This window comes from Microcaecilia unicolor, chromosome 1, assembly GCF_901765095.1.
Source record: "Microcaecilia unicolor chromosome 1, aMicUni1.1, whole genome shotgun sequence".
NCBI lineage: Eukaryota > Metazoa > Chordata > Amphibia > Gymnophiona > Siphonopidae > Microcaecilia > Microcaecilia unicolor.
In genome coordinates, this window is record NC_044031.1 from 701,930,454 (window position 1) to 701,953,978 (window position 23,525).

Sequence of the window (23,525 nt, forward strand, 5' to 3'; positions counted from 1 at the left end):
ATACTTGCTGATAGACTCTGGCCTTCTTTTCAGTTGCTCTCATTGGATAGTTACATTCTTCCTTTCAAAGTATTCTTTGTCTCATTGTGTTCTTGATGCCTGTCCAAGTTATTTGCTGTGGCTTGTTCATTTAGCTTAAGGAGCATATATCTTTCCTGTTTACTCAGGGAGTATTCCCAATCAAGAAAGGGAAATGGGACGATATACCACATTTATATGGTATATACAGGTACTTATTTGTACCTAGGGCAATGGAGGGTTAAGTGACTTGCCAAGTCAGAAGGAGCTGCAATGGAAATCAAGCCCAGTTCCCCAGGATCAGTCTGCAGCACTGACCACTAGGCTATTCCTCCACTCTAAGGGTTCCTATACCTAAGGATCCTGTGGGCCTGTTGAATGATGATGTGGACTACATGCCAATTTCTGCCATACCCTTATTAGCCAAGTTAATGGAAGGAATGTTTGGAAGCTGAAGCAAATCAGGCCCTTTTTTCCCCCAATAGATACTTTCAGGTTACTTGTCCAGTCTAGTTCTGGCCCAATTTAATTACTGTAAATCTACACAGTTGCAAAGAGTGTGTTATAAGGAATCTTCAACCAGAATACTGCAGCCCGATTAGTCCTGCATGTGCCATGCTTTGGAAAGGCTACTCAATTGCATTGGCTTCCTCAGTTCAGATGTTACATGGTACTGCTCCTAATTATGTCGCCCCTTGTCTTCATTTTCCTACCGCTAAGTAGTCTAATCAATTTATTCTGCTACATTTTCTTACCTTACAAAGTGGTGAAAGTTGTTGCTTAAATGCAATTTAAAGATCCTAGCATGATTACTTGGTTGACAAGCTTTTGAAATCTTTACTTTAAAACATTTCTGATAATTGATGCTAATGCCTAATTTCTCTCCCCCACCCCCAATTTGTATATGTACTTACAATTCTTTCCTTTGTTAATGTGTGGGGATTATGGTTTATTTCATATTTTGTATTGTCTTGTATCTTGTTAGCCACATTGAACTTGAATTTGTGCAGGAAAATGTTGGGTAGAAGTGTCAGAAATAAATCAACCTACCATCCAACCAAATCAAGAGCACTGACCTAAACTGCCACCTATAAAACCACTCCCACAGGATAGCCTCCAAGCTAGCGATAGAGGCAGACCAAAGAGTAGTTTGAGGAAGGCATTTCTGCCTGCTTCCAAGGCCCTGACCACCACCAGAGCATCTGCTCCTGAAGAGTCCCTGTGTTAGTCACCTCACATGGCCTGGAACATCAACCAGGTCCATAACCTTCCACACACCTGCAGAGGAGTGAGGTATCCCCCAGTAGGAGGCAAACTAGCCCATAGCAACAGCCTCTCTGAAGACAGGGGTGACTGCTAATGCTCCTTGCTATTACAATCAGGAGGCCAAGGCCCAGAGCAGCAGCAACAAAAATAGAGATAATCCATAAGGACTCAAGGCCTGCTACCAAGCCCATCAACTGAAAGGTCTAAAGAACTAGGGGCTTAACACTTGCCTCCCTCCCTAGGAACCTTGCTACTGCTTCTGAGAAAGAGGGAGGAGATCTTGAAATCTAGTGGCTAAAAAGGAACTACAGTGCTGAGGCATGGTGACAGGAACGATACCACCAATGGCAATAACCACTCTGAGCTAGAGTAGCCTACATGAAATTAATACAAATACGACATGTCAAGGCAAACCTGTTTGGATATTCCTGGAGAGGGGACAAACAAAAAGGGCAAGTAGACTTGTTATTTCTCATCCCTGTATAGATTGCTAATGGCCAGTCCAGGTCATGTACCCACCATATTCCTCAAATTATCAAGACAGGATCTGAGCCTGACCTTTAATCCAGCATGGGCTTGTTTTTATTCAACTGATCTGATCCTTGCCAGTCACTCAACAGCTGAGCAAGCAGGTCAATTAAAGCTCATAGCACCATAGCCTGGTTGATTACATTGTAACATCTAAAGGCCTTGAGGACTTAGTAATTGAATTTAAATGTTGAACCTCCTGTATTGTCTTTTAGAAGCTGAAGGTCAAACTAAAGTGCAATTTTATTCTTATTCCCCAAAGATTTGTATTAATATGGACATTGCCAGTATAAGGCTACATATTGGTGTATTAAGTACATACATTGCTGAGGAACCTTTACAAGTGCCTAGACTATAATACCTACCAATGCTTTGCACAGCATAAGCTTTCCCAATCATAAAATGCTTTTTGGAACACTTCCTCCCCCCCCCCCCCCCCCCCCACAACATATAACTTCCATTACCTTAGTATGTGTATTGAACTGATCTCATATCTACCACTTGTAGACCCTTATTTCTATATACTGCAGTCATATGTGCAATCTAGTCTGGGATAACAAGGCAACAAGCTGCTCATAAGAATGGCCTCAAGGGATCAAGAAAATTAAGGAACATGAATTGGCCATATGCTTTATGGTTAAAAAAAGTACTGAAGTTGGCAATAAGATCAAAGATTCATTTTGTATCTACATGCTTAAGGCAATAAGGTTTTCTAAAAAGTTCTTTATTGTCAGATTTACAGTGTTTAAAAAGCTATACAAAGGTAAGCTAAGAGGTTTTAGCCCAGAAGTGGGCAATCTATTTACAAAAGCAGCATTCTGCCAGTTTGGGCATTTAAAAACCAAAAGTGCATGAACAAGGGTTTCACCCTCATGGTACTACACTTCCAAGGAGGAAGCAAGGTCTTTAACAAACTGTGACTTCAGCTGAGGAGCCATACTGATCATCATTAGTTTGTTGCTTGCATATTTGTTCTTCACAGCCTACAAAGAAAAACAAACAGCATTTAGACCAACATTCATGTTTGGTACCAATCTAATCCTACTGGAGAAACTAAGATTGCTCTTAAGAGCAGGGGTTGGATTGTTCAGACTTGGCACTAACTTCCACAGGAGTGTAGTAGCCATTGCAACAGCCCAAGAACCAGGTTAAATTACCACTGCAACTCTGTGCACGTTACTTAACCTTCCATTGCCCCAAATACAAAAGTACCTGTATACAATGTTTAAACAGGTTGTATTTGCAGAAGTCCCTTTCCTTGTCACAGAAAGGCTTGAACAATTTCACTGACCCACAAGCTATAGCAATTTAAATTAGGTCCTGTACTTCAGCCAGTGTGAATCACGAGCAGCATTTAAAGTTTTAGATGAGGCATGCACATCAAGCTGTCACTCAATGTACCATGGTCATATACCCATTTTAAAAATGCCTTTAAACAATCTAAAAAATAGTGTGGTTGACAAGTAGCATAAGACTTATTGCAGAAACACATTGGACAGACTACTAGCAGCTTTTCCAACCGGCATATGTTATACTGACCTCTGGCAATATTGGAGTAGGCAATCAGGATACTTACAACATATTTTGTAGTATTCTCATTGACTTTAACTACATTTTTGGCCATGTGTTTCATTATTAGCAGCAAATCATCTTCTGTGTAGCCAGTATAATATTGCAAAGTCAAACCCTTGAGAGAAACCAAAACAGCAAAACACACTAGATTATGCCAGTATTTAAGACTGCAAGTTCTCCCAGTAACATTGTTTTGGCATCAAAGTTTGCCCACCTAGTAAAGGGGATCATTTGATTTGGAGAAGGAAACCCAGTTTAGTATATTCAGATTTAGCCGTTTTGAGTCCCACTTTAAGTTACCCCCCCCCCCTACCTTTTACTTTACATGCCGTAGTGACAAGATTAGCAGGGCTCCAAAGCAACAAAGATGACAGTATAGCATGGCAAAGAAGTTAAGACTAAGGGGAAACCCCTCACCAATACTTTGGTTACTTTGATACCCCATGTGGCTCAGATTTAGAGGGGGCCCTTGTCTAGAACAGCAAGGCAAGAGTGCTCATGTACTAAAGGAAGACATCTGTACTGTACAAACTCAGATCTGAAGTGCTGTCTTAAAGAGCTGGTCTGAGCATGCATTTAACTGTAGCCCCTCATATCAAAGAGGTCTGATACTTACCCATGTGCCTTGCCCCAAAACCTTCTGAGATAAGCACAAAGCAGCAGCTGCTATTTCTGATGGAAGAAAATGGACCATATCGTAGTCCACTAGTGTCAGCTCCATAAGGTATTTTGCTAGTGTGTGCTGTTCAACATCAGACTGAAATCAGATTTGTAAAGTTATATATCAAGTTCCAAAAAACAAAGATCAGAACACAAATACTAATGTGTGCTTTGGCCTTCCGCCGTTTATGTGCATCTAAAGTTTAGAATGAGAAGCATTTCAGAATTCAGAGCAGCATAGCAACACCCATCAAAAACCTTTATCATTTTTATTTGGGGGATAAAGATAGACAGGAATTAGGTTTGTCTAGTATTGGATGGGAATTCAGCATAATTAGAACACTCAAGTTGTAACCCTGTACAGTCTCTAGATAATGTCAACAGGATACCCAATACCTTTTGCTATGGCCCTAGGTGAACCTTCAGGCTTGTGCCCCATCCCAGAACAGTTTTGTCAAAAAAGTTAGGTGTGGGGTAATGTGTATACACATTTAAACTACACAAAGCTTTTAACTTGACCAATTTATGATATCTTGAATAAGTTTGCAATAAGCCTACTCACAATGGCCACCTCACTACATGGTTTAGCTCATTGTCATTACAAACTGATTGGGCCATGCTGCATCCTGTCTGATCAGTTAACAGTCACATAGAAAGACCTTTGTCTTTTTTTTTTTTTTTAATATGGCTAAAATGGTTAAGTTGAAATTGCCCACGTTGAGTGTATAGCTGGCTAGACTATTCTCACATACTACCTAGGTTTTGCCTAATGGTAAGATCAGCCTTGCTAATGTGATGCTATGCCAATGTTAAGTGGGAAAAACTATGCACTCCAGAGGCAACCTTAGAAATGTCAATAGAATTTGATAGGAGACTCAATATAGTACTGTGTCAGGAAGCACAGTCTTGCGTGTGAGAATACCCAATAGTAAGGGTTAAAATCATAAGCATTTGAAACAAGCTGGTCTTGAAAGACCTTTTAAAGACTCAGAGTCTTCTTCATGCCTCTTAGGAAAAATGGTTAAACACTTCCAAAGTTGCATGAGTGCATGGTCTCTATTTGCCACTGTTTCTGTGCATCTGTCATGGAATCTCAGCATTCCTCCGCCCAGGCAGACTTTTCATGCCAGTGTTTGAGCCACTCAGCAATTAACCACAAAGTGGTAATATGCACCTGTCCATATCCTTAATTGGAGTCTTCACCTGCAGTAAAGTTGGGGCTAAGACCCACACAGAGAAAAACATGGGGACCCATGGTAACAGTAGGTATGGGGACAGGGACAAACTGTCCCCATGTCACTTTCTACTTTAAAGCCTGTTAATTGGACTGTTTATATTTGATGCAGACTTAAGCAAACATGCTGGCCACAGCTAGCAAAATTTGCATGGGAGATGCTGTACATCCTGCTACAAGCACATCTAAGACCTATTGCAGGAGGGACTGTGTAAGACTAGAGACCTAGACTGAATCCTGAGATTGTTGATAATTTTTTTAATCTGTGGATGAATAAGGTAAAATTATGTATCATACCTGATAATTTTCTTTCCATTAATCATAGATCAATCCATAGACTGGTGGGTTGTGTCCATCTACCAGCAGGTGGAGATAGAGAGCAATCCTTTTGCCTCCCTATATGTGGTCATGTGCTGCCGGAAACTTCTCAGTATGTCAATATCCAAACTCCATCCGCAGGACTCAGCACTTAGAGAATTACACCCACAAAGGGACACTCTGCCCAGCTCACCACCGCTGAAATGGGGGAGGGGAATTAACCCAGCTCATCCCCACACAAGTGGGGGAGGGGAATCCGTCCAGATCATCCCCGCGGAGCGGGGGAGGGACACCACCCTGCCGATGCGGGGGGGGGGGGGGGGGGGATCTGGCTTATCCTGCAACCGCGGGAGGAGCTGACTGACCCTAACACCGCCGAAGCGGGAGGGGTGGAAAGCTGCCCTACAGCCGCACGAAGCAGGAGGGAGCGCCGGCAGAATTTAGGTCTCAATCCAGCCCCGTAAAACGGAGGGGAGAGGAATGCAGCAGCTCACTGTAACACAAACTCGTCTCAACTCCTGAAGAATCCAATTGAAAAAACTTGAACACGAAGTCCTCCTGAACAGGAACTGAAGACTAAACTTGAACCTGAAATGCAACCAGAACAAACAGTACAGATATCTGGGAGGGGCTATGGATTGATCAGCTATGATTAATGGAAAGAAAATTATCAGGTATGATACATAATTTTACCTTCCATATCATCATGCTGATCAATCCATAGACTGGTGGGATGTACCGAAGCAGTACTCACCCAGGGCGGGACATTGAAATCCCTGACCGCAACACTGAAGCTCCAAACCGGGCCTCCGCCCGAGCAGCCACAGTCAAGCGGTAATGCCTGGAGAAGGTATGGGCCGATGCCCAAGTTGCCGCCTTGCATATCTCTTCCAAGGAGACGGACCCGGCCTCTGCCATCGAGGCCGCCTGAGCTCTAGTGGAGTGAGCCTTCAGCTGAATAGGCGGCACCTTCCCCGCGGCCACATAAGCCGCTGCAATGGCTTCCTTGACCCATCTTGCCACTGTTGGCTTAGCAGCCTGCAGACCCTTACGAGGACCTGCAAACAGGACAGATGATCCGATTTCCAGAAATCATTGGTCACTTCCAAGTATCTGATGATGACTCGTCTCACATCCAGATATTTGAGAGCAGAGTATTCCTCTGGGTAGTCCTCCCTACGAAAGGAAGGGAGACACAGCTGCTGATTCACATGGAAGCGAGAAACAATCTTGGGCAGGAAGGAAGGCACTGTGCGAATAGTCACTCCTGCCTCAGTGAACTGCAGAAAAGGCTCTCGACATGAGAGTGCCTGGAGCTCGGAAACTCTTCTGGCTGAAGTGATAGCCACCAAAAAGACTGCTTTCAACGTCAGGTCTTTCAGAGATGCCCTCGACAAGGGTTCAAAAGGCAGCTTCTGCAAGGCTCTTAGCACCAGGTTGAGATTCCACGCAGGCACCACTGAGTGCAGAGGAGGGCACAGGTGATTAACTCCCTTGAGAAAACGTACCACATCTGGCTGCAAAGCCAGGGAAGCACCCTTCAGGCGGCCCCTGAAGCAAGCCAGAGCCGCTACCTGGACTAAGGGAACTGAGCGACAGGCCTTTCTCCAGACCTTCTTGCAGGAACGCCAGCACTGAAGAAATTGGAGCAGTGAAGGGAGAAAGTGAGCCTGCTTCACACCACGCTGCAAAGGTACGCCAAACCCTGGCGTAAGCAGTAGAAGTAGAGCGTTTCCTCGCTCTCAGCATAGTGGCGATGACCTTGTCTGAGAAGCCCTTCTTCCTCAGACGCTGCTGCTCAATAGCCAGGCCGTACCACCAAAGGGGGAGGGATCCTCCATCACCACGGGACCCTGATGCAACAGGCCCTGCTCCACTGGCAGCCGCAGAGGGTCGTCCACTGAGAGCCTGATCAAGTCAGCATACCAGGGACGTCTGGGCCAGTACGGATCCACCAGGATTATCTGGCCCGGATGCTTTGCCACCCGGTCTAGTACCCTGCCCAACATGGGCCAGGGCGGGAACACAGACAAGCTCCTGTGTCGGCCACTGTTGGAGAAGAGCATCTACTCCCAGAGATCGAGGGTCCCGTCCTCTGCTGAAAAAGCGCAGCACTTGGCAATTGGCCGATGACGCCATCAGATCTAGGCTCGGCTGGCCCCAGCGCTTCGTGATGTCCAAGAACGCCTGAGCCGATAACTGCCACTCTCCGGGATCCAAGTTATGGCGACTGAGAAAGTCCGCCTTGACATTCATGACTCCGGCAATGTGGGCTGCTGACAGCTGTTCCAGGTTCGCTTCCGCCCACTGGCATAGATTCATGGCTTCCTTGGCTAGAGGGGCGCTCTTGGTACCTCCCTGGCGGTTGACATAGGCCACAGCCGTGGCATTGTCCAACAGGATCCGTACTGGCTTCAACGCCAGTACCGGGAGGAACTCCAAAAGCGCCAACCGAATGGCTCCGAGTTCCAGGAGGTTGATAGACCACTTTGCCTCTGCAGGAGACCAGAGCCCCTGCGCTATCCTTCCAAAGCAGTGGGCTCCCCAGCCCGTCAAAGAGGCGTCCGTCGTGACGACAGTCCACTCCAGGGTCACAAGAGGCATCCCTGCAGACAACTCGTCTGTCTTCAGCCACCAGCTCAGCGCCTTGCGCACTGCTGGGTCCAAGGGAAGGCGCACAGCATAATCCTCCGACACCGGAGTCCAGCGCTGCAGCAGAGAGTGTTGTAGTGGTCTCATATGAGCCCTGGCCCAGGGCACTACTTCCATCGTGGCCGTCATAGAGCCCAACAGCTGCACATAGTCCCAAGCCCGAAGCGGAGAGGCTACTAGGAACTGGTCCACCTGAGCCTGAAGTTTGACAATCCGATTGTCCGGCAGGAACACTCTGCCCACTTGGGTGTCGAATCGAACTCCCAGATACTCCAGGGACTGAGTCGGGCACAGCTGGCTTTTCTCCCAGTTGATGATCCACCCCAGGGAGCTCAAAAGAGCAATCACCCGGTCCACAGCTTTGCCACACTCTGCATAAGAGGGAGCTCGGATCAACCAGTCGTCCAGATAAGGATGGACTTGTACTCCTTCCTTTCGCAGGAAGGCCGCGATGACCACCATTACTTTGGAGAAGGTCCGCGGAGCAGTAGCCAACCCGAACGGGAGGGCTCTGAACTGGAAGTGTCGGCCCAGGACTGCAAACGCAGAAAGCCTTGAGGAGGCCAGATGGGAATATGCAAGTACGCTTCCTTGATGTCCAAGGATGCCAGGAACTCCCCTGCCTTCACTGCCGCTATAACAGAGCGGAGAGTCTCCATGCGAAAGTGCCGAACTTTCAAGGCCAGATTGACCCCTTTGAGGTCGAGGATAGGCCGTACAGAACCTCCTTTCTTTGGTACCACAAAGTAAATGGAGTAACGTCCCTTGCCAAGCTGATTTTCTGGCACCGGAACGACCGCACCCAGGCGGATCAGATTGTCCAAGGTCCGCTGCACTGCCACAGCTTTGACCGGAGACTGGCAGGGAGAGAGTACAAACCCGTCTCTTAAGGGTCGGCAGAACTCTAGCTTGTAGCCGTCTCTGATGACTTCCAGCACCCAAGCGTCTGAAGTTACCCTGGTCCACTCGCCCAGAAACGAGGACAGGCGTCCTCCAATCTGCACTGGGCCATGGACTAGGACCCCGTCATTGGGTACGAGACCCTGGGGATGACCGGAGGGCGCACCTCCGGGACGGCGGTCTCTGCGAAAGGAATGCTGCTTGGGGGAGAAGTTCCTCTTGAAGGAAGAGGGGGCAGAGGAGCCCGACTTGCCTGGGCGGTACCGACGGGCTTCCTGAAACCGTCCTCTGGAGATACCGGGGCGAGCACTGGCCCGAGCCCTGACCTCTGGTAACCTCTTGCCCTTAGACGTGCCGAGATCGGTCACAATTTTGTCCAGCTCGACCCCAAAGAGCAGCTTGCCTTTAAAAGGCAACTTAGCCAGGCGGGACTTAGAGGCGTGGTCAGCAGACCAATGTTTCAGCCAAAGCCACCGCCGCGCAGAGACGGTCTGAGCCATACCTTTAGCCAAGGCTCTCAAGACATACAGTAAAGTCTGCCAAATAAGCCAAGCCCGATTCCAGGGCCGGCCAATCAGCCCTCAAGGAAGGATCCGAGGGGGAAGCCCGCTGCACAATCGTCAGGCACGCCCTGGCCACATAGGAGCCGCAAACTGAGGCCTACAAACTTAAGGCAGCCGCCTCGAAGGACGACCTTAAGGCTGCCTCCAATCTTCTGTCTTGGACGTCCTTTAGGGCCGTGCCACCTTCCACCGGCAACGCCGTTTTCTTAGTCACCGCAGTGATTAAAGAATCCATGGTAGGCCAAAGAAAGGCCTCCCGTTCACTTTCAGGCAAAGGATAGAGGCGGGACATAGCCCTAGCCACTTTGAGGCTCGCTTCCGGGACATCCCATTGAGCCGAAATTAAGGTGTGCATGGCATCATGCACGTGGAAGGTTCTAGGCGGGCGCTTCGTCCCCAGCATAATGGCGGAGCCAACAGGGGCTGAGGGAGAGACGTCCTCTGGAGAGGAAATCTTCAAAATGCTCATGGCCTGCACTAACAGGTTGGGCAAATCCTCTGAGCGAAAGATCCGCGCTGCAGAGGGGTCATCCGCTCCATCCGAGCGGGAATCCGTCTCCTCCGAGGAATCCCCAAAGGACCGTTGGGAGAACTCAGATACGGTGCCCTCATCTACATCAGAGGAGACAGAGTCCTCTAAGGCCTGGGAAGCCACCCGAGGGCGTTTACTTCCGGGGGCCTCAACCCCTTTATCGGACAAGGGAGAAGGGGCAGCGTTTTGCATAAGGAAGGCCTGATGCAGCAGCAAAATAAACTCTGGGAGAAACCCCCCAGACTGTGCCTTCAGCAGCCTGGGCCACAGCCCTAGACGCACCCTCAACTGGCGCTCGCAAGAGCGGGGGAGAAACATGCTGCGCATCCAAGATGGCGTCCGGCGCAACACTCCACAAAGGAGCCGCGCGGGAAGAACGGTGCTTAACTTTAGCCGCTTTTTTGCCGTCGCCCAAATCAAGGGCGGACATGGCATTAACGTCTCCCAGCTCAAGGGCGGCCCAAGAAGAAGCCGTCCGAGCAGAGTGGCCGGCCAAGATGGCGGAGGCGAGCAGCGGGGGATGGGCGTTTATGGCGGGAAAAACTGCCGCACCGGAGGAAGACCCGGGACACTGACCGGCCTCCAAACTGACACCCAACAAGGGCGAATCAGACTTTAAGACCCCCGCATCCCCGCTAGAAGCGCACACGCGGTCCGGGGTGCGATTCTTCGCGCCCTCGCCCTCCGACGCCATAGGCCACGTGGAGATCGGGGAACCCCCTGCCCGCTATAAAAAGGTAAAAATTACCTGCTTCTCGCTCCGAGCTGTAACGAACTGGTGTCCCAGTGAGTAGCTGCAATAAACGTTGAAATAAACGCCCTTAAGGATGTCCAAAATTTTTTTTTTTTTTTTTTTTTTTTTTTTTTTTTTTTAAACGGAGCCAGCGGGAGGGGGGAGAAAAGGAGGGACCTGGCGCCACCAGGTTTGTACTTGCTCAAGAAGAGCCCTCAACCCCAGGTACTCAACAAAACCTAAAAATTAGGCTTGGAGACCTAGCCAGAGCTGCTGCTATGTGTGACCACCACCTGCTGAGAGAGAACATACAGGAGGAGTTTCTGGCAGCACATGACCACATATAGGGAGGCAAAAGGATTGCTCTCTATCTCCACCTGCTGGTAGATAGACACAACCCACCAGTCTATGGATTGATCAGCATGATGATATGGAACAGTGCTTTTACAGGGCATACAGAATGGGTTGTATTTTGTACCCCTACACATTTTAACAGGGTGGATTAGGATTCCTTGGGGTAGTTTAAAAAAAAAAAGTCAGCTCTTGTTGGGGTTGGAAGGGTAGAGTGTGGTGGTAGGGTTTTATAGTTGCTCATTGTTACTGTTTTCTATTTGTAATTTATACACAACGGTTGCACAGCATGTTCCTTTTTATGATTTAAATATAAAATTAGTGTTTGCGACGTCTGCAAATGAGACCAGAGCGGGGATGGGGACAAATTCTCCCTGTGCCATTTCCTACTACACAGATATGCCCAGAACAGAAAGACTTCAAAGATAAACAGGTTACACCAAAGACATTGTAAATGCCCAGCCAAACTGCATTTTCTAGTAATTGATATAATCTGTTGGTACATACATCACTTGATTTTGATGCACGCCTTAAGAAATGGAGTGGCAATGGACGTCCCAGTTCAAAGTTGAGCTCTCTCAAGATAATCATTTCCATTTCCTTGATTTGATCTCTAGAATACGCATTATCAGTAATGTAAACAAAGTCTCCAATTTCAGGCGCATAGATTTCTTCATATTTTGAGGCTATCAACAGTGCTGTAACACCAGCTAACTGAAGCTTCTTGCGGCTAACTGGCTGAACCTAGATTAGGAGAAAGATACTGGATAGTTAGCAAACAGTCATAACATTATTGATTTAAGAAGTAATGAGAATGGGTGGTAGACAATATAAAAAGCTATTTGAAGAAAAAGGCACATCTATTCACGTTGGTACTTTGGTAAAACAACTTCCATATAAATGAACCATGCTAAAACCAGACCAAAGTTCGTTGCATCCTGAAAGTGGCCAGGTCATGAGTACCCCAAAAAAAAATTACAAAAGGATTAAAAAGTAAAGCTACTCATTGAGGGAAGAGGGATGGGTCCCCCTCCTGGTCTACTTGGCTAAATCATGCTATGTTAGTTGCCTTGACCACACTAACAGATTGAAAGTTTTCCCCATTTACCCAGGAAATGCATGATTTTGTAATGTCCCCACCCCTTTTCCAAACTGAAAAACCCTGATTTAGTCTAAGACAGTGGTTCTCAACCTAGTCCTTAAGGCACACCCAGCTGTGTTTTCAGGACATCCTCAATGAAATATGAGAGATTTGCATGCGTCCGTTTGTGTATATCCTGAAAACCTGACTGGGTGCACCCAAGAACTGAGCTAAGAACCACTGGCCTAAGGGATATATTCCAGCTCCTTACTTGTGAGACTAGAAACTTCAGTTAAGGGCAACTAAATCCTTGAACTGGTGCAACCAGAGCTGCACACAAGGTGAAGTTAACATACTCCTTCAATTTTGTTCTAGAGCACATTTGCAGTTCACAATTAACCCCAGATCTCCTTGGTTGGTGGAGATTAGACACCAAAGGCTGCATGTTAAAATTTGAGGAATTACAGAACTTTTCAGGACTAAAGATTATTCCCTGGGTGATTTGATACTGAACAGCAATATCCTAGCTATTTTCCAAATACAAGACCAATTTAGCATTACCGGGTTAGCTGTTATCAAATCACAGGACACCTGTAGAGGCTAACTGAATTTTGGTTTCAACTGAAAATGCCTGTACATTCTCTGTGGAAACAAACTATACCCCTGCATAAGGTGTCTTCCCCCCTTTGGGTTGCCTTCCAGCTCTTTCCCACCCCCAGCCTACATTTTAAAGCTCTAGTGGTCTAGAAGCCTTTAGGGCAGGAGCTGCCACCATTTTGGAATAGCAGATGGCATGAGCGACTTCTGCTCATACCATTCCCCCAAATGGTGGCCACAACCGAAGGAGAGGGTGGTTCGCGAACAGGAGATGGTACAAGGCTATTTAACAATACATGGGTTTAAAGTCAGTAGGTGGAGTTGAAAAAAAAATAATGTTTCACCTTTAACACAAAAGCAGAGTAATAGTAATTTAAAACAAGATTTTTAAATGTGAATAATTTACTATAGCTTTGATTATTTTGATTGCATTTAAACATTCAAAAGAAAAAAGGTTTAAAAAAAATTTTTAAGTTATGGGCATTATGAAAGCTTCAAGTGGGTCACCGTCTGTTGCTGCTTGTGAGGTCCAATGTCTCTCCCTTCAACTTATTAGTTTGGTGCTCCTCGAGATAAGTTGATTACATTGTTTTGTAATCAGTTTTTAGTTGAAGTATATTTTGCTCAATTGCAGGTAAATATTTCAATTATATATTCTGGCTTGGATACTATTTGGGTGATGCTAAAGAATTCAGTCTGTTAGGTATGAAACTTGGTGTGCAGAAGCTAGATTCTATGAGAAATGAATAAATAAAAGTCACTGTAGATTCCTATTTCCCTACTACTAGTATAAAGCAAACCACTACTTGTGCTGGAAAATTGAGAAGTGTATTGCCCTTGATTATAACTTCAAAGCATAGATCAGCAAGGATGCTTTTGTTTTTTTTTATTTGATTTCAACTGGTATAGTGTTTGCAGTGTGTGTAGACTAGTGTCAGACTCCTTTACCCTATTAGAATGTATATCATGCTTCTTTAATCAGTGTCGTAACTGAAAACAGGAAGGTAAAATTATGTATCTTACCTGATAATTTTCTTTCCATTAGTCTGTATAGATCAATCCATAGACAAGTGGGTTATGTTCTCTATCTCCCCTGCTGGTGGATGAACATATCCCACTTGTCTATGGATTGATCAGACGATATGGAAACAATGCTACTCAGGATATTTAACTGTATCTGCATTGACTTGGGAACCTAAGTGTTCCAGACTTGAGAAGTTTGTTAAAATGGCTCTCCAAGCTGTAATCTACAGGTTTAGCAGAGGGATGCTGGGGGGTGGGGGGGGGGGGGTACAAGATAGATTCCAGGCCTGGAATCCAAGGATGGCCTAGTGCCAGCCCCATGCAGAAACAAAGTTGCTTCACAAAAGGCAGGATGTGGCAGAAGATCACTGCTGTGGTGGGTGGGGGTGGGGGGGGTGGGGAGGAGAGTGGCAGCAGCAGTGGTGGGGTCCTGAAGACTGGCTTGCCCCTGGGCAGGCAGCTGCAGCAGCTGCCCATCTCCAGTGGGCCTCATTGGTTGTGCAAATATGAACCAGTTTTGGTAGCAGTTCCTGTTAAACCTGGGAAAAAAATGCATTTTGAAGCACTACTAACATGTTAGGAACCCAGCTTTAGAACTCCAGGGCTGAATAGTCTGAAGCAATGAGTTGCATCAGTAACATTTGAAGCTGAATTTGGTACTGCAATTTTTTTTAACACTTCTGCTTTTTGTTCAAACTTCAAATATATTTTGTCTATTAGTCCTAATTTTAAATTTATCATACATAGGAGTCAAGGGAGTAGAAATAGAATTCAGTCAAAGGTTTGGTGTACCAATTCTATAGCCCTGGTGATTTGTTCCAAATGGTTTAGTTTTGTCACCGCATGAACCTAAATAGATTCTTACCTGAACTCGCGCCTGAATTTGTGTTATGCAGCTAGTAGTGAGAGCATGCAGAAGTTATTTCAATCCAGCTGACAGAATTTGTCAGACATTAAGATATGACCAAGCATTTGTCACCAAACAGACCTCTACCTCATAACACCTTGAAGTTAATGCCTTCAAAAGAGGTGCCCTCCCTATTTTGTAACTACAAGAAAGGCTAATGTGAAGGGCTCACTACAGCATACAAAGGTTAAGTGTTCTCTATACAGGCTCTGAACATCAACATATTGGCCTGGTGCTTCAGTGGCAGTTTTACCACACTGGAGAACTGTTTGCTGCCCAGAATGCTTACCTGCAAGAAACGGTCCAAGACTGCAATACTCATGTAGAGCGTCTCCTGGAGAAGAAGGAACCTAGAATGGACCTGTACTAGCCAGTCCACCAGTATAGTTCGCATACGCTCATTGATCTCAGTTCCTTCGAGGTATCTAGGATACACCCTCTGCTGAGCCTAAATAAAAAAAATAAAAGCTTAGAGCTGCTTGTTTGTTTTCAGAGTCCTTTTCTTGGCTGTTCTCAAATGGCACTGCTATATGTTGGGGAGAAGATTAAGAAATTAATCTGGACAAGTTCTGGTAGTTTTTAACCCCATTAAGACATCAAGCTCTACAAATCAATCTTCAACACACAAACTTAAAAAGGGCTCCTAATATAGAGGTAGACATTCAGCCAGATGTAAAGTATTGAAAAAAAATAATAAGCTGGCCAGTTAACCATAGATATATTTTGTGCCAGACCACTGAATATCTAAGGGAAAGTGGTACAACATTGGCTGCTGGAGCTTATAAAGGTGCTGGCTTAGGTTCAGCCAGGACCCATGCAAGATAGTTATGCTAGTCTTACCCAATTTTGGCCCACATATCTAGTGCCTTTCCTCCAAGCCCCCCTGAAGCAGCCCACCTCCTTCCCTCCCTGGCCACTGCCACTCTTAACCCAACCCCCCTACAGGACTAGAAGGCTCCCCCAGGCCTGTGTTCCTTGTGGTCCACTTGGGGGGGGGGGGGGGGGAGAAAGACTGCTGCAACCTGAGCAGTCCCACAGGAAGTTCACCTGCTTAGCTATGTGGATCCTGGTACCTGCATAATCCCTGGCTTCTCCCTAGTGCTGCCCCCTCTACCATTCTGACCTCACTTAACATGGGCAGTCATATGCTATTCAATACTGCCCAGCTTAGTTCTGCTGAATGTTTGTTGTGGCTCGCTGCCTCTCCTGCCTGCTTAAAATTGCTCTAAATATCAGCCAGATATACTAAAGGTCCATCTAGGACTAGTACCCTACTTCCAGCGGTGAACAAGCCAGGTCATAATTATCTGACAGAATCTCAAAGAGTAGCATGATTCCATGCCACCAACCGCAGGTAGGTTTTACCAGACCAGATGAATGGGTTATGTCTATTAACCAGTGGGTGGAGACAAAGTTCTTGTGATTCACCCCTTAAGGATATTGTATAGCCTGTAATGTCCAGTATTCCAACTAGCCAAGCAATGGTACACCTGACCCACAGGAATGGACAGATGATCCTCAGCCATTAAATCCAAGGAGGCTTGCTACTGGTATATAGGAGACATGAACACCTAGATAACATCTGAAAACAAGACTGCACAAAACTTGACAAGAGTCAGAAAGGAACACCCCATAATAGGAAAAAGGAACCTAGTGGAAGAATCAAGCAGGTATCTGGACTAGGTTCTCTTGTGTTATTCCAGATGACGAGAAAATATAAAGGGTGGGACAATTAAGTCAAAAGTGGACAGCCTCAAACAAAATTGATGAATGCTGAGTAGCCTTGGCTGAAGTAGTATACACCATTGAAGAGCTCAAATAATTCCTTGCAGCCCTATTTCTAATTTGAGAATTGCTCCCAGGCTTCTACATATCCTTGATGCTTTAGTGTGGAGAACAGGGGCCAATCTAATATGGAAGTACCTCAAAAGAATAACCAGAGAAAAAAAAAGTTAGACATGTCTAAAAAGGTATGGAAACCAGAAGTACCTACTAAGATGTAGGTAGGTGTGAAAGTTAAGACAAGCAGCCGGAACAGGCTGTTGTAGCTTAAGCAAGCTAATTGAAGAGTTAGCTGCTTGTCTGTAAAATGAGGTTTAAAAAAAAAAAAAAAAGTCCCCCATCTGAAACAGACTGTCCGAGAAAGGGGGGAAGCCAGGATCCCTTGAGTAGCAGAAGTGCTCTAGGTCCCACCAAGGCAGCAGTTCAGTGTGTCGCAAGGCCAGCTCACAATTTTTTTAAGTTTGAAGTCTCCTCTTACTGTTGAACCAGTGCCCTCCCTCCCAGAGTCCAACACTGCTTTCTGTTTTCATTCCCCACCGGGCCATCAGGCTTCCTCTGTTTAGTGACCCCTGCAGCAACATGCTGCCTGAGCCAATGTCGGATCTTTCCCTGTGTCCCACCCTTGTGGGAACAAAGTTGTCTGAGGGAAGGACCAGATGCCAGCTCAGGCAGCATGTTATCACTGCAGGGGCCACTAAATGAAGGTTCGATGGTCTGGGGAGGTGCTGGACTCATAAGTGGGCTGAGGGGAGAGAAAAAAATAATACATGAGTGAAGGTGCTGGACAGGAGAAATGCCAGACTATGGGCAAGGGAGGTGGGAAGACAGGAGTGGTGAATGCAGTGGCATAGGAAAGGGGGGTCCGCCCCAGGTGCACGCGCTTGGGGGGGGGGGGGGGGGGTGTCGGCCCCGCTGGTTCCCTGCTCCCTCTGCCCTGGAACAGGTTACTTCCTTTTCCGGGGCAGAGAGAGCAGGGAACCAGCAGAGCCAACGCAGCTCCGAGCGACGTGCACTCGGGGCGGATCGGCCCTCCCGCCCCTCCCCCACAAGAATGCGCCGGGGGGGGGTTGGCAGCGGCGACCCGCCCCGGGTGTCAGCTGGCCTTGCTACGGCACTGGGTTAATGAAGCTGGAAGCTACAGCTACATGAAACCCTGATGGCTTGCTCCTTCCTACATTGTATATGCAGTAATCCACTTAGGCTTTCACTTCTAGTATGCAGTTTGCTGCCTATACAACCTGGGAAGGTGCACAGCATTGGAGATGTGTATCCGTGTCTCCTGGCATAAGGAGGAAAGGGGAGAGGAGACAGACGGGAGTATAGAGGTGTACAAGAGAGGTTGGGGGGACAGGGAGATGCTTAGCATGGTGGAACTATGTGGGTTCTCAATGAGAGGATGTAAGTAGAGGGCAGAAGGTGAGGGAATTATGTCAGGGAAGGAATGACAGGAGAGGCAAGGAGAAGAGATGAAGATAGATGCATGTAAGTGAAATACATGTGGAGGACTGAAGAATAAGGTGAAATTTGAAGAGGTCAGGGGTTGTAGCAGTATAAACTGAGAACTTTGCTTTAAAAAGAAAAAAAAAAAAGCCAAAAGGTCATAGCAGCATAAACTAACTTCAGTCTAAAAAAAAAAATGCATGCAACCAGATATCTATATATAGATATCTGGTTGCATGCATTTCTTTTTTAGGACTGAAGTTAGTCAGTGATGGAGCAGAATGGAACCCAAGTTAGGTATGTGCCAAAATAGAGCAGAGACCTACAGTTTTGAGAACTGCACTATACCTCTAGAGAAGTAGGTACAGCACAGGTTCCATGGTAGCCAGAGACCAGAACCACAGAAGACACTGCAGGGAAGCCTGCAGTAAGTGCTACTGTCAAAACCAGAGACTAGAAAGGTAAATTTACTGCATTTCTATCCCACATTTTCCCACCTCTTTGCAGGCTCAATATGGCTTACAATAATCATGAATAGTGAAAATATATTAGAAAGTAGACATTTAGTGATACATAACGATCTTGGGCAACATGATAAGAAAACATGATAGTCGTATAGCAAGCAGAATTAAGACAGTTCTGAATATATGTGGAGAAGCTGTGTATATTTACATTGGTTGATCTTTGTGGTATACCTTGTTAAAGAGATGAGTCTTCAGTAGTTTGCGGAAGTTTGTTAATTCGTAAATCGTTTAAGTTGCGCAGCGATGCGTTCCATATCTGTGTGCTCAAGTAGGTAAAGTTTGACGCGTGCGTTAGTTTGTATTTCAGACCTACTTTTCCATTAGTCCCAACTGATCAATCCAGAGACAGTGAATGATACATACCTGTAGCAGGTGTTCTCCGAGGACAGCAGGCTGATTGTTCTCACGACTGAGTGACGTCCGCGGCAGCCCCCAACAACCGGAAGAAGCTTCGCGGGCGGTCCGCACGCAGGGCACGCCCACCGCGCATGCGTGGCCGTCTTCCCGCCCGTGCGCGACCGTTCCCGCCAGTTGAATGACAAGCAAAAAAAAAAAAGATGAAAAGCAACTCCAAAGGGGAGGAGGGAGGGTAGATGTGAACAATCAGCCTGCTGTCCTCGGAGAACACCTGCTATAGGTATGTATCATTCACTTTCTCCGAGGACAAGCAGGCTGCTTGTTCTCACGACTGGGGTATCCCTAGCTCTCAGGCTCACTCAAAACAAGAACCCAGGTCAATTGAACCTCGCAACGGTGAAGGCAGAACAGAAATTGACCTACGAAGAACAACTGCGAGTGCAGCCTGACCAGAATAAATGCGGGTCCTGGAGGGTGGAGTTGGATTTACACCCCAAACAGATTCTGCAGCACCGACTGCCCGAACCGACTGTCGCGTCGGGTATCCTGCTGGAGGCAGTAATGTGATGTGAATGTGTGGACAGATGACCACGTCGCAGCCTTGCAAATCTCTTCAATAGTGGCTGACTTCAAGTGGGCCACTGACGCTGCCATGGCTCTAACACTGAGCCGTGACATGACCTTCAAGAGCCAGCCCAGCCTGGGCGTAAGTGAAGGAAATGCAATCTGCTAGCCAATTGGAGATGGTGCGTTTCCCGACAGCGACTCCTAGCCTGTTAGGGTCGAAAGAAACAAACAATTGGGCGGACTGTCTGTGGGGCTGTGTCCGCTCCAAGTACAAGGCCAATGCTCTCTTGCAGTCCAATGTGTGCAACTGACGTTCAGCAGGGCGGGTATGCGGCCTGGGGAAGAATGTTGGCAAGACAATTGACTGGTTAAGATGGAACTCCGACACCACCTTCGGCAGGAACTTTGGGTGGGTGTGGAGCACTACTCTGTTGTGATGAAATTTGGTATATGGAGCATGAGCTACCAGGGCTTGAAGCTCACTGACCCTACGAGCTGAAGTAACTGCCACCAAGAAGATGACCTTCCAGGTCAAGTACTTCAGATGACAGGTATTCAGTGGCTCAAAAGGAGGTTTCATCAGCTGGGTGAGGACGACGTTGAGATCCCATGACACTGCAGGAGGCTTGACCGGGGGCTTTGACAAAAGCAAGCCTCATGAATCGAACGCCTAAAGGCTCTCCAGAGATGGCTTTACCTTCTACACGATAATGGTAAGCACTAATCGCACTAAGGTGATTCCTTACTGAGTTGGTCTTGAGGCCAGACTCTGATAAGTGCAGAAGGTGTTCAAGCAGGTTCTGTGCAGGGCAAGATCGAGGTTCTAGGGCCTTGCTCTCATACCAAACGACAAACCTCCTCCACTTGAAAAAGTAACTCTTTTTAGTGGAATCCTTCCTAGAGGAAAGCAAGACACGGGAGACACCCTCAGACAGACCCAACGCAGCGAAGTCTACGCCCTCAACATCCAGGCCGCGAGAGCCAGAGACTGAAGGTTGGGGTGCAGCAACACTCCGTCGTTCTGCGAAATGAGGGTCGGAAAACACTCCAATCTCCACGGTTCTTCGGAGGACAACTCCAGAAGTAGAGGGAACCAGATCTGACGGGGCCAAAAAGGCGCTATCAGAATCATGGTGCCGTGGTCTTGCTTGAGCTTCAGTAAGGTCTTCCCCACCAAAGGTACGGGAGGATAAGCATACAGGAGGCCGGTCCCCCAATGAAGGAGAAAGGCATCAGACGCTAGCCTGCCGTGTGCCTGAAGTCTGGAACAGAACAGAGGCAGCTTGTGGTTGGTCTGAGATGCAAAAAGGTCCACCGAGGGGGTGCCCCACTCTCGGAAGATCTTGCGTACCACTCTGGTATGGAGCGACCACTCGGGCGGTTGCATGACTCTGCTCAGCCTGTCGGCCAGACTGTTTACACCTGCCAGGTATGTGGCTTGGAGGAGCATGCCGAACTGGCAAGCCCAACGCCACATCCTGATGGCTTCCTGACACAAGGGGCGAGATCCGGTGCCCCCCTGCTTGTTGGTGTAATACATTGCAACCTGATTGTCCGAATTTGGATAATTTGGCAGGACAGCCGATCCCTGAAAGCCTTCAGTGCGTTCCAGATCGCTCGGAGCTCCAGGAGGTTGATCTGCAGATCCTTTTCCTGGAGGGACCACAGACCCTGGGTGTGGAGCCCATCGACATGAGCTCCCCACCCCAGGCGAGATGCATCAGTCGTCAGCACTTTCGTGGGCTGTGGAATTTGGAATGGACGTCCCAGGGTCAAATTGGTCCGAATAGTCCACCAGAGCAGTGAAGTGCAGCAACTGGTGGCGAGGCGGATGACATCCTCTAGATTCCCGGTGGCTTGGAACCACTGGGAAGCTAGGGTCCATTGAGCAGATCTCATGTGAAGACGAGCCATGGGAGTCACATGGACTGTGGAGGCCATATGACCCAGAAGTCTCAACATCTGCCGAGCTGTGACCTGCTGAGACGCTCTGGTCTGCGAAGCCAGGGACAGGAGATTGTTGGCCCTCGCTTCCGGAAGGAAGGCCTGAACCATCTGGGTATTCAGCAGAGCTCCTATGAATTCCAGAGACTGGGATGGCTGGAGATGGGACTTTGGGTAATTTATCACAAACCCCAGCAGCTCCAGGAGTTGAATAGTGCACTGCATGGACCGGAGGGCTCCTGCCTCCGAGGTGCTCTTGACCAGCCAATCGTCGAGATATGGGAACACGTGCACTCCCAGCTTGCGTAGATACGCCGCTACCACCACAAGGCACTTTGTAAACACCCGTGGGGCAGAGGCGAGCCCAAAGGGCAGCACACAATACTGAAAGTGCCGTGCGCCCAGGCGGAATCTGAGATACTGTCTGTGAGCTGGCAGTATCGAGATGCGAGTGTATGCGTCCTTTAAATCCAGGAAACATAGCCAATAGTTTTTCTGAATCATTGGCAGAAGGGTGCCCAAGGAAAGCATCCTGAACTTTGACCAGGAATTTGTTCAGGCCTCTCAGGTCTAGGATGGGACGCATCCCCCCTGTTTTCTTTTCCACAAGGAAGTACCTGGAATAGAATCCCTGCCCTTCCTGCCCGGGTGGTACAGGCTCGACCGCATTGGCGCTGAGAAGGGCGGAGAGTTCCTCTGCAAGTACCTGCTTGTGATGGGAGCTGAAGGATTGAGCTCCCGGAGGACAATTTGGTGGAAGGGAGGCCAAATTTAGGGCGTATCCGCACCGCACTATTTGGAGAACCTACTGGTCGGAGGTTATGAGAGGCCACCTTTGGTGAAAAAATTTTAACCTCCCTCCGACCGGCAGATCAACCGGCACGGACACTTTGAGGGCGGCTATGTTCCTGTGGATCCAGTCAAAAGCCCGTCCCCGGCTTTTGCTGTGGAGGCGCAGGGGCTGCTTAGGCGCACGCTGTTGACGAGAACGAGTGCGCTGGGGCTGTCCCTGTGCCTGTCGAGGCCTTCGGGCCGGCTGGGTGTACCTACGCTTGGCAAAAGCATAGGACGCAGCCTGCCGGGCCCAGGAAAAACGTCCACCTGCTGAGGTGGATGCTGAAGGCGCCCGGTGGGAGAGCTTGTCGAGGGTGGTTTCCCGCTGATGCAGTTGGTCCACCAGCTGCTCGACCTTCTCGCCAAAAATATTATCCCCCCGGCAAGGGACGTCAGCCAGTCTCTGCTGGGTGCGGTTGTCCAGGTCAGAGGCACGCAGCCATGAGAGCCTGCGCATCACTATACCTTGGGCCGCAGCACGAGATGCCACGTCACAGGTGTCAGATACGCCTGGACAGGAACTTTCTGCACGCCTTCAGCTGCCTGACCACCTCCTGATAAGGCCTGGACTGCTCCGGCGGGAGCTTATCAACCAGGTCCGCCAGTTGCTTCACAGTGTTCCGCATGTGGATGCTCGTGTAGAGCTGGTAAGATTGGATGCGGGTCATGAGCATGGAAGATTGGTATGCCTTCCTCCCAAATGAGTCCAGAGTGAGAGACTCCCGCCCCGGGGGTGCCGAGGCGGTATCCCTCGAACTCCGTGCCCTCTTGAGAGCAGAATCCACAACCGTCGAGTCATGGGGCAATTGGGGCCGCATTAACTCTGGGTCCGAGTGGATTCTGTACTGGGACTCTGCTTTCTTGGGGATGATGGGATTAGATAATGGTCTCATCCAGTTCCGAAGCAGTGTCTCTTTGAGGACATTGTGCACCGGCACCGTGGAGGACTCTCTAGGTGGTGATGGATAGTCGAGGACCTCGAGCATCTCAGCCCTCGGCTTATCCACAGAGACCACGGGGAAGGGAATGCAAATGGACATGTCCCTTACAAAGGAGAGGCTCTCAGGAGGCGAGAGCTTCCTCTCTGGTGAAGGCGTGGGGTCAGAGGGAAGGCCCACAGACTCCTCTGAGGAGAAATATCT

At 48.0% G+C, this 23,525-nt stretch overlaps 1 protein-coding gene across 3 annotated transcripts in view; it reads right to left on the reverse strand.

The window, feature by feature from the left end:
• Window positions 1-2,520: 2,520 nt before the first annotated feature.
• Window positions 2,521-23,525, reverse strand: part of CCNB2 (cyclin B2) — a 40,849-nt gene continuing 19,844 nt past the window's right edge. For all 3 annotated transcript variants that reach the window (XM_030188714.1, XM_030188706.1, XM_030188720.1), the window contains exons 5-9: window positions 15,225-15,383; window positions 11,835-12,071; window positions 4,001-4,141; window positions 3,389-3,499; window positions 2,521-2,795 (exon numbers count right to left, since the gene is read on the reverse strand). In XM_030188714.1, the coding sequence (XP_030044574.1) occupies window positions 2,691-2,795; window positions 3,389-3,499; window positions 4,001-4,141; window positions 11,835-12,071; window positions 15,225-15,383 (753 nt within the window). In that variant the 3' untranslated portion in view covers window positions 2,521-2,690. The remainder of the gene's footprint in view (window positions 2,796-3,388; window positions 3,500-4,000; window positions 4,142-11,834; window positions 12,072-15,224; window positions 15,384-23,525) is intronic.